The 9,657-nt window shown below is 39.9% G+C and overlaps 1 protein-coding gene and 1 long non-coding RNA gene across 2 annotated transcripts in view; both read left to right on the top strand.

Moving 5' to 3' along the window:
* Positions 1 to 901: 901 nt before the first annotated feature.
* LOC115418573 (uncharacterized) lies at positions 902 to 1,558 on the top strand. The gene is made up of 3 exons (XR_003935327.1): positions 902 to 1,036; positions 1,138 to 1,192; positions 1,462 to 1,558. It is a non-coding gene; the product is annotated as an uncharacterized LOC115418573 (long non-coding RNA).
* Positions 1,559 to 1,586: 28 nt separating this feature from the next.
* Positions 1,587 to 9,657, top strand: part of LOC115417634 (uncharacterized) — a 23,862-nt gene continuing 15,791 nt past the window's right edge. The window contains exons 1-5 of the mRNA XM_030131645.1: positions 1,587 to 1,624; positions 5,135 to 5,179; positions 5,274 to 5,380; positions 5,847 to 6,016; positions 8,111 to 8,277. Coding sequence (XP_029987505.1) covers positions 5,280 to 5,380; positions 5,847 to 6,016; positions 8,111 to 8,277 — 438 coding nt within the window. The 5' untranslated portion in view covers positions 1,587 to 1,624; positions 5,135 to 5,179; positions 5,274 to 5,279. The remainder of the gene's footprint in view (positions 1,625 to 5,134; positions 5,180 to 5,273; positions 5,381 to 5,846; positions 6,017 to 8,110; positions 8,278 to 9,657) is intronic.

The raw sequence follows: 9,657 nt of genomic DNA, 5'->3' as shown, positions 1-9,657 counted from the left end.
GTTCTGTATGGACTGATTGATTATCATTTATTTGAAATATAACATTAGAACCAAAACACAAGGAAACACTGGAGTCAGTTCCAGTGTCCTGTTGGGTTTGGGTTAGTATAACAGTGTTTCAGTTAGTGTCGTGTGCAGATCAGCTGTTCCACTTCAGAGTGGACGTCTGTCTTCATGGGTACATGTAGAGTTCACTGAAGAACCAGGACATCAGGACCTGTGCAGAGCAGTGAACTGGAGCAGCTGTAAAACACTTTATAACGTCTGAAAGATAATACAGTCACACTGACATAAACAAAAGCACAGGAGATTAATGAATGAATGTGGTGAAGAAGAGAAGGACGAAGAATGCCTTCAAAACCTGAGTGGAACAGACATCTGGGACATCACTGATACAGCGTCCCCATGGTCCCCATGGTCCCCATAGTCCCCATAGTCCCTGTTGGAATCAGTACAAAGAATGTTAGCGCTGCTTTATAATGACCCTTAAATATTCCCGTAGGTTCATAAAGTATACAGTCTGTATTTTCATTTAGGACATGGTGTCATTTTGGTAAATATATGTCATGTCACTGATCGTCCTGAACAATGACATGATGAATTTTTATTTTTTTATATATTTATCATGTTGATCCAAGTGCATTTACTGTTTATTTGCATCAAACGTGCTGGTGTGACAGTGGAGTGGAGGTGGTTTTCCTTCGGTGTCTGTAAGTCACACAGTGTCCCAACAGCGGTTTGTCTTTCTTTTGTTTGAAACCACATTCAGGTAAAACAGCTGTTGGCCTGAGTTTTGCATCCACCACCTGATTTGCCAGGGGTTTGTCCACATCAGGATTGGGTTCCAGCGGTTCTATGTATACGTGGGTCGGTCCGTCTGAGTTCAGTTTGGGAGGTAGGTCCTGAGTGGACAGTGTGTGGACAAGTTCACCAAGTCTGATACTGAACGGCTGACAGGTTCTAGATAAGAGGCCTGTGTGAGTGGAAGCTCCAGACGAAACCTGAGAACATGGGGCCCAAGGATCTAAGTCCACAGGTAAAGGATGGTCTGAGTGTGTCATGGATCTGATGTCACCATGGAAACATACCTTCTGTGTCTATGAACTGATCATATGACCTCACTTGGTTTCATTTTAGTGGTTTCATTCGTCATTCTGCTGGACTTTGGTTGTGTTGGTCATTTTTACATCTGGTGAGTTTTTAAGTCAACATCATCATCATCAGTGAATGGTCAGATTAGGATCTGAAAACATCAACCAAACTGAACAGAAAGGACAATGGTCTAAGTAAAAAAACAGCATTAATTAAAATGAAGTCAGCCAACTGGTGCTTATTAGACTGTAATGAGTGTATTAGATTATTCTGTTAATGAGTGTGTTGTCGTTCCCTGTTCATGGGTGTGTTTGTAGTTCCCTGTTCATGGGTGTGTTTGTAGTTCCCTGTTCATGGGTGTGTTTGTAGTTCCCTGCAGTGGTTTCCAGTTGAACTGCTCGGAGCCCAGCCAGCCCACCCTTCTCAAAGCTCTGGATCCTGTCTTTAATCTGAAGGCCATTCGACCGGTCATGAACATGACCACCGCACCAGCATCCACACGTACTTCACTCTCTATGGGATTCTAGGAGTGGTGAGTTCCATGTAAACTGTTCCAGCAGTATTGTGAGTGGACTTATACTGGACATACAGATAGAAGTAGGATGGATAATATTAATTATATTATATATATTATATTATATTATATTATATTATATTATTATATTGTATTACATTATATTTATATACCCAGTGTCCTCTAACACTAGCCCTGTAAATATGTGACACATATATATATATATACCATCCATATATCCATCCAATCTGCACATACGGTTTATTGCCTCTCTGCCGTTCTGTGTGGATCTGCTGAACTCCAGTCCATCTGAATGGAGTCTTGGAGCACAACAGTCTGTCACTGTGTTAAGGGGGAGGGGGGTTCTGGAGGGGGACGTTAATGGGCCGGGTACTGACCGGGGGACCAGCAGAGTGGAACCGAACCACAGTAAGAACCAGACGACCTTGTTAGTGTGTGATCACAGCCTGGCCCGGTTCTACCATGACCCAAATACACAAGTACTGGAAAAGACAAAGACTGGACTCTTGTGTATATGTTGAATATGTCCTCTTGTATGTGTTGAATATTTCCTCTTTGTCTGTGTTGAATATTTCCTCTTGTCTGTGTTGAATATTTCCTCTTGTATGTGTTGAATATTTCCTCTTGTCTGTGTTGAATATTTCCTCTTGTCTGTGTTGAATTTCCTCTTGTATGTGTTGAATATTTCCTCTTGGAATGTGTTGAATATTCATCTTGTGTATGTGTGAATATTTCCTCTTGTATGTGTTGAATATTTCCTCTTGTATGTGTTGAATATTTCCTCTTGTATGTGTTGAATATTTCCTCTTGTATGTGTTGAATATTTCCTCTTGTGTATGTGTTGAATATTTCCTCTTGTATGTGTTGAATATTTCGTCTTGTATATGTTGAATATTTCCTCTTGTATGTGTTGAATATTTCCTCTTGTCTATGTTGAATATTTCCTCTTGTCTGTGTTGAATATTTCTCTTGTCTATGTTGAATATTTCCTCTTGTATGTGTCGAATATTTTCCTCTTGTGTATGTGTTGAATATTTCCTCTTGTCTATGTTGAATATTTCCTCTTGTCCGTGTTGAATATTTCCTCTTGTCTGTGTTGAATATTTCCTCTTGTATGTGTCGAATATTTCCTCTTGTGTATGTGTTGAATATTTCCTCTTGTGTATGTGTTGAATATTTCCTCTTGTCTGTGTTGAATATTTCGTCTTGTATATGTTGAATATTTCCTCTTGTATGTGTTGAATATTGTCCTCTTGTCTATGTTGAATATTTCCTCTTGTGTATGTGTTGAATATTTCCACTTGTATGTGTTGAATATTTCCTCTTGTATGTGTTGAATATTTCCTCTTGTATATGTTGAATATTTCCTCTTGTCTGTGTCGAATATTTCCTCTTGTCCTGTGTTGAATATTTCCTCTTGTGTATGTGTTGAATATTTCCTCTTGTATGTGTTGAATATTCGTCTTGTATATGTTGAATATTTCCTCTTGTATGTGTTGAATATTTCCTCTTGTCTATGTTGAATATTTCCTCTTGTGTATGTGTTGAATATTTCCTCTTGTATGTGTTGAATATTCCTCTTGAGTGTTGAATATTTCGTCTTGTATATGTTGAATATTTCCTCTTGTCTGTGTCGAATATTTCCTCTTGTATGTGTTGAATATTTCCTCTTGTACGTGTTGAATATTTCCTCTTGTATGTGTTGAATATTTCTCTTGTGGATGTGTGAATATTTCCTCTTGTACGTGTTGAATATTTCCTCTTGTCTGTGTTGAATATTTCCTCTTGTCTGTGTTGAATATTTCCTCTTGTGTATGTGTTGAATTTCCTCTTGTCCGTGTTGAATATTTCCTCTTGTATGTGTTGAATATTTCCTCTTGTATGTGTCGAATATTTCCTCTTGTGTATGTGTTGAATATTTCCTCTTGTCTGTGTGAATATTTTCCTCTTGTGTATGTGTTGAATATTTCCTCTTGTATGTGTTGAATATTTCGTCTTGTATATGTTGAATATTTCCTCTTGTATGTGTTGAATATTTCCTCTTGTATATGTTGAATATTTCCTCTTGTGTATGTGTTGAATATTTCCTCTTGTATGTGTTGAATATTTCCTCTTGTATGTGTCGCTATTTCTCCTTGTGTATGTGTGGAATATTTCCTCTTGTATATGTTGAATATTTCCTCTTGTATGTGTTGAATATTCCTCTTGTATGTGTTGAATATTTCTCTTGTGTAGTGTTGAATTTCCTCTTGTATGTGTGTTAATCATTTCCTCTTGTATGTGTTGATATTTCCTCTTGTATGTGTGAATATTTCCTCTTGTATATGTTGAATATTTCCTCATGTATTGTTGAATATTTCCTCGTTGTCTATGTTGAATATTTCCTCTTGTGTATGTGCTGAATATTTCCTCTTGTATGTGTTGAATATTTCCTCTTGTCTGTGCGAATATTTCCTCTGTATGTGTTGAATGTTTCCTCTTGTATATGTTGAATATTTCCTCTTGTATATGTTGAATATTTCCTCTTGTATGTGTTGAATATTTCCTCTTGTATGTGTTGAATATTTCCTCTTGTATGTGTTGAATATTTCCTCTTGTATGTGTTAAATGTTTCCTCTTGTATGTGTTAAATGTTTCCTCTTGTATGTGTTAAATGTTTCCTCTTGTATGTGTTGAATATTTCCTCTTGTATGTTTGATATTTCCTCTTGTATGTGTTAAATGTTTCCTCTGTATGTGTTAAATGTTTCCTCTTGTATGTGTTAAATATTTCCTCTTGTCTGTGTTGAACATTTCCTCTTGTCCGTGTTGAATATTTCCTCTTGTCTGTGTTGAATATTTCCTCTTGTATGTGTCGAATATTTCCTCTTGTCTGTGTTGAATATTTCCTCTTGTATGTGTAGAATATTTCCTCTTGTATGTGTTGAATATTTCCTCCTTAATGTCTTGAATGTTGCCTCTTGTGTCTGTGTTGAATATTTCCTCTTGTCTGCGTTGAATGTTTCCTCTTGTATGTGTTGAATATTTCCTCTTGTACGTGTTGAATATTTCCTCTTGTACATGTTGAATATTTCCTCTTGTATGTGTTGAATGTTTCCTCTTGTATATGTTGAATATTTCCTCTTGTATGTGTTGAATGTTTCCTCTTGTATGTGTTGAATATTTCCTCTTGTATGTGTTGAATATTTCCTCTTGTATGTGTTAAATGTTTCCTCTTGTATGTGTTAAATGTTCCTCTTGTATGTGTTAAATGTTTCCTCTTGTATGTGTTGAATATTTCCTCTTGTATGTGTTGAATATTTCCTCTTGTATGTGTTAAATGTTTCCTCTTGTATATGTTGAATATTTCCTCTTGTATGTGTTAAATGTTTCCTCTTGTATGTTTGAATATTTCCTCTTGTATGTGTTGAATATTTCCTCTTGTGTATGTGTTAATGTTTCCTCTTGTATGTTGAATATTTCCTCTTGTATGTGTTGAATGTTTCCTGTTCTTGTTTCTTTCCTTCAGGATGAAAAGGCTCAGCTGTTGCGGACCTACATCTGGTTGTCTTTTGTAAGTGTGAGGCTTAAACACACATTTGACAGTGAATGCATCACTGATGACAGAACCTCTGCTGTGGACATGTGTGTTGCTTTACTGGTTTTAGTGGTGGATGAATGAATTCATCAGCTGGGATCCAGTCCAGTGTGGAACCCACAAGATCTCTCTTCCCAGGGACCAGTTCTGGGTTCCAGATATAGTCATTAATGAATTGTGAGTTTTTCATCCCCATGTTCTGTCCATGTTCTGTGTGTGTTCTGTCCATGTTCTGTGTGTGTTCTGTCCATGTTCTGTGTGTGTTCTGTCCATGTTCTGTCCATGTTCTGTCCATGTTCTGTGTGTGTTCTGTCCATGTTCTGTGTGTGTTCTGTCCATGTTCTGTCCATGTTCTGTCCGTGTTCTGTCCGTGTTCTGTCCGTGTTCTGTCCATGTTCTGTCCATGTTCTGTCCGTGTTCTGTCCGTGTTCTTTGTAGTGTCTTTAATCCACTCTTACATACAGACCTGTAGAACAATAAGACAGGGGTCTGTTCTGTCCAGTGTCTCTAGTTAACCTTTGTGTGTGTGTGTGGTGTGTGTGTGTGTGTGTCTGTGTGTGTGTGTGTGTGTGTGTATGTGTTGTGTGTGTGTGTGCGCGTATGCGTGCGTGTGTGTCTCTCTCTCTCTCTCTCTGTGTTCCAGTATGGATGAGAACAAAGCTCCGTCCGTCCCGTACGTCTACCTCTACAGTGATGGGAAGGTGTTGAACTCAGTCCCAGTTAAAGTGGTCAGCTCCTGTAACCTGGACATCTACACTTTTCCCTTTGACGTTCAGAACTGCACTCTGTCCTTCAACTCCTACATCCATAAAGGTGACGTACACATATGATCCTTCCAGTAGTGTGTGGAACCATTAAATAATCAGCTTCTAGTTCTTATAGGTGGACATTTGGGTCTGTAAGGGTTACAGGTGGACGTTTGGGTCTGTAAGGGTTAAAGGTGGACGTTTGGGTCTGTAAGGGTTAAAGGTGGACGTTTGGGTCTTTAAGGGTTACAGGTGGACGTTTGGGTCTTTAAGGGTTACAGGTGGACATTTGGGTCTTTAAGGGTTACAGGTGGACGTTTGGGTCTGTAAGGGTTAAAGGTGGACGTTTGGGTCTTTAAGGGTTACAGGTGGACGTTTGGGTCTTTAAGGGTTAAAGGTGGACGTTTGGGTCTTTAAGGGTTAAAGGTGGACGTTTGGTCTTTAAGGGTTACAGGTGGACATTTGGGTCTTTAAGGGTTAAAAGTGGACATTTGGGTCTTTAAGGGTTAAAGGTGGATGTTGGTCTTTAAGGGTTACAGGTGGACGTTTGGGTCTTTAAGGGTTAAAAGTGGACGTTTGGGTCTTTAAGGGTTAAAGGTGGACGTTTGGTCTTTAAGGGTTACAGGTGGACGTTTGGTCTTTAAGGGTTACAGGTGGACGTTTGGGTCTTTAAGGGTTAAAGGTGGATGTTGGTCTTTAAGGGTTACAGGTGGACGTTTGGGTCTTAAGGGTTAAAAGTGGACGTTTGGGTCTTTAAGGGTTACAGGTGGACCTTTGGGTCTTTAAGGGTTAAAGGTGGACGTTTGGGTCTTTAAGGGTTAAAGGTGGACGTTTTGGTCTTTGAGGGTTAAAGGTGGACGTTTGGGTCTTTAAGGGTTAAAGGTGGATGTTTGGTCTTTAAGGGTTACAGGTGGACGTTTGGGTCTTTAAGGGTTAAAAGTGGACGTTTGGGTCTTTAAGGGTTAAAGGTGGACGTTTGGGTCTTTAAGGGTTAAAGGTGGACATTTGGGTCTTAAGGGTTACAGGTGGACGTTTGGGTCTTTAAGGGTTACAGGTGGACGTTTGGGTCTTTAAGGGTTACAGGTGGACGTTTGGGTCTGTAAGGGTTAAAGTGGACGTTTGGGTCTTTAAGGGTTACAGGTGGACGTTTGGGTCTTTAAGGGTTAAAGGTGGACGTTTGGGTCTTTAAGGGTTAAAGGTGGACGTTTGGTCTTTAAGGGTTACAGGTGGACGTTTGGGTCTTTAAGGGTTAAAAGTGGACATTTGGGTCTTTAAGGGTTAAAGGTGGATGTTTGGTCTTTAAGGGTTACAGGTGGACGTTTGGGTCTTTAAGGGTTAAAAGTGGACGTTTGGGTCTTTAAGGGTTAAAGGTGGACGTTTGGTCTTTAAGGGTTACAGGTGGACGTTTGGTCTTTAAGGGTTACAGGTGGACGTTTGGGTCTTTAAGGGTTAAAGGTGGATGTTTGGTCTTTAAGGGTTACAGGTGGACGTTTGGGTCTTTAAGGGTTAAAAGTGGACGTTTGGGTCTTTAAGGGTTACAGGTGGACCTTTGGGTCTTTAAGGGTTAAAGGTGGACGTTTGGGTCTTTAAGGGTTAAAGGTGGACGTTTTGGTCTTTGAGGGTTAAAGGTGGACGTTTGGGTCTTTAAGGGTTAAAGGTGGATGTTTGGTCTTTAAGGGTTACAGGTGGACGTTTGGGTCTTTAAGGGTTAAAGTGGACGTTTGGGTCTTAAGGGTTAAAGGTGGACGTTTGGGTCTTTAAGGGTTAAAGGTGGACGTTTGGGTCTTTAAGGGTTACAGGTGGACGTTTGGGTCTTTAAGGGTTACAGGTGGACGTTTGGGTCTTTAAGGGTTACAGGTGGACGTTTGGGTCTTTAAGGGTTAAAGGTGGACGTTTGGGTCTTTAAGGGTTACAGGTGGACGTTTGGGTCTTTAAGGGTTAAAGGTGGACGTTTGGGTCTGTAAGGGTTCAGGTGGACGTTTGGGTCTTTAAGGGTTAAAGGTGGACGTTTGGGTCTTTTGGGTTAAAGGTGGACATTTGGGTCTTTAAGGGTTAAAGCCTCTTTGTCTGTACTTCTACTGGCCTTAAATTAAATCGTCTTTACTCACCAGAGACGACAGTTCTTCTCTTTTTAGTTTCTTCTTTCTGTTCTTTTTTCCAGCCAGGGACATAAAGATGAAGTTAGGATGGTCTATAGAGAAAATCACAGAGCGATCCAAGAAAGTCATGACGACCATGGGGGAGTGGGAGCTGCTGGACATCACATACCATAATTACTCCATGTCTGATTATGACGACAGCAAAGCCATTGATGAAATTGCGTTCCATGTAAGTAAACAGACTGGTTGTTCTGTTTGACTGGACAGGGTGTCCACTGTAAAGGGAATGGGCTCAGTATTCAAAGGATGGACCGGAGGAGAAACACTGAAAAACATTGAACTGTTACTGGATGATTTGGACTTTTTTCTGCCTGAGACATGTGACTTCAGTAGTCCTGAACACGGCCGTTGATCAGGGGTGTTAACCTACACAGCTGTGGGGGGGCCCAAGGGAGAGGGGAGCCCATGGGAAGTTAAGATTTTTTTTCTTTACGTATTTTTTTTTCCTGTTGTTCAACTAAATTACATGATAAATATCGACCTATATGCAAGCTTCACGCATTAGATTTTATAAACTGGTATATTATTGTTTCCAAAAAAGTAGACTACTGTCACTACTCTGTGAACACCCCTTGAGAAAAGCGCAAAATGGTTCACTCCACACGGAGTTTGAGAAACGCACCTTGCTTGTTAGGCTTCCCTCCATTGAAAGCACATTGGCAAGAGCATTGGACTTTAAAGACCTCATCAGGGATTTTCAGCAAGAAGTCAGTGGGCATTTTCTGTAGAGTAAACTGGAATGTATAGAATTGTGCTATTTTTAATTTTTGGAATACTTGTTCAAATCTGTTTGTTTTTACCTTTTTTGTATCTTTACAGGAAAATGACTATTGAGTCATAATTTGTTTGGTTACCATTTATGACATATTATTATAGGCTATTGAAAAATTTGGCCCATTCTTGTTCACTCAGGAAATATAATGGGTAAATACAGTCTCGCATGGTTGTGTTTTCTTATACAGCAGCTTAAGCAGACTTGTGAATTATGGTTAAATCATAATGTTAGTCCTGTGATATAGCCATTGTGTTGGTGGTTGGTGGGTAAGGCCCTTGGCAGATGGGTGGATGTGTGTGTGTCGGGGGAGGGGGGGGTTGCGGGGGGCCCATCAGACTTTTTTGTGTATGGGCCCAGAATTGGTGCTACAGCCCTGCTCCTGAATGTAATACTGACCCACTGTGACTGCATGTGTGCTTAGAGGACATGTCCTGGTCTCCTCTGTTTTTGTTTGTCTTTTCTAAATAGGTGTGTGTGTCTCAGTCAAATCCATAATGTGTTTCTAAAATCCTTTTGGTCCATGTTCACTGATGCATGACTCAGTTCCTGCAGGAAAACAGTCAGATCCATCATCTCCAAATGGATTATCCTGATCATGTCTGTAAAACTAAGTCTGAACTCCGTTGGATTCATAGGGACATGACCGACTCAACTGGAAAGGAGTTCCATTAAAGCAGGGCTGTCAAACTCATTTTAGTTCAGGGGCCACTGTGATCTCAAGTGAGCCAGACCAGTAAAATAATAACAGTAAAAAAAAGTAAAATTATATTATGA

This window comes from Sphaeramia orbicularis, chromosome 4 (genome assembly GCF_902148855.1).
Source record: "Sphaeramia orbicularis chromosome 4, fSphaOr1.1, whole genome shotgun sequence".
Lineage (NCBI taxonomy): Eukaryota > Metazoa > Chordata > Actinopteri > Kurtiformes > Apogonidae > Sphaeramia > Sphaeramia orbicularis.
The sequence above is the reverse complement of the archived record's forward strand: the minus strand, read 5'-3'. Positions and strand labels throughout refer to the sequence as shown.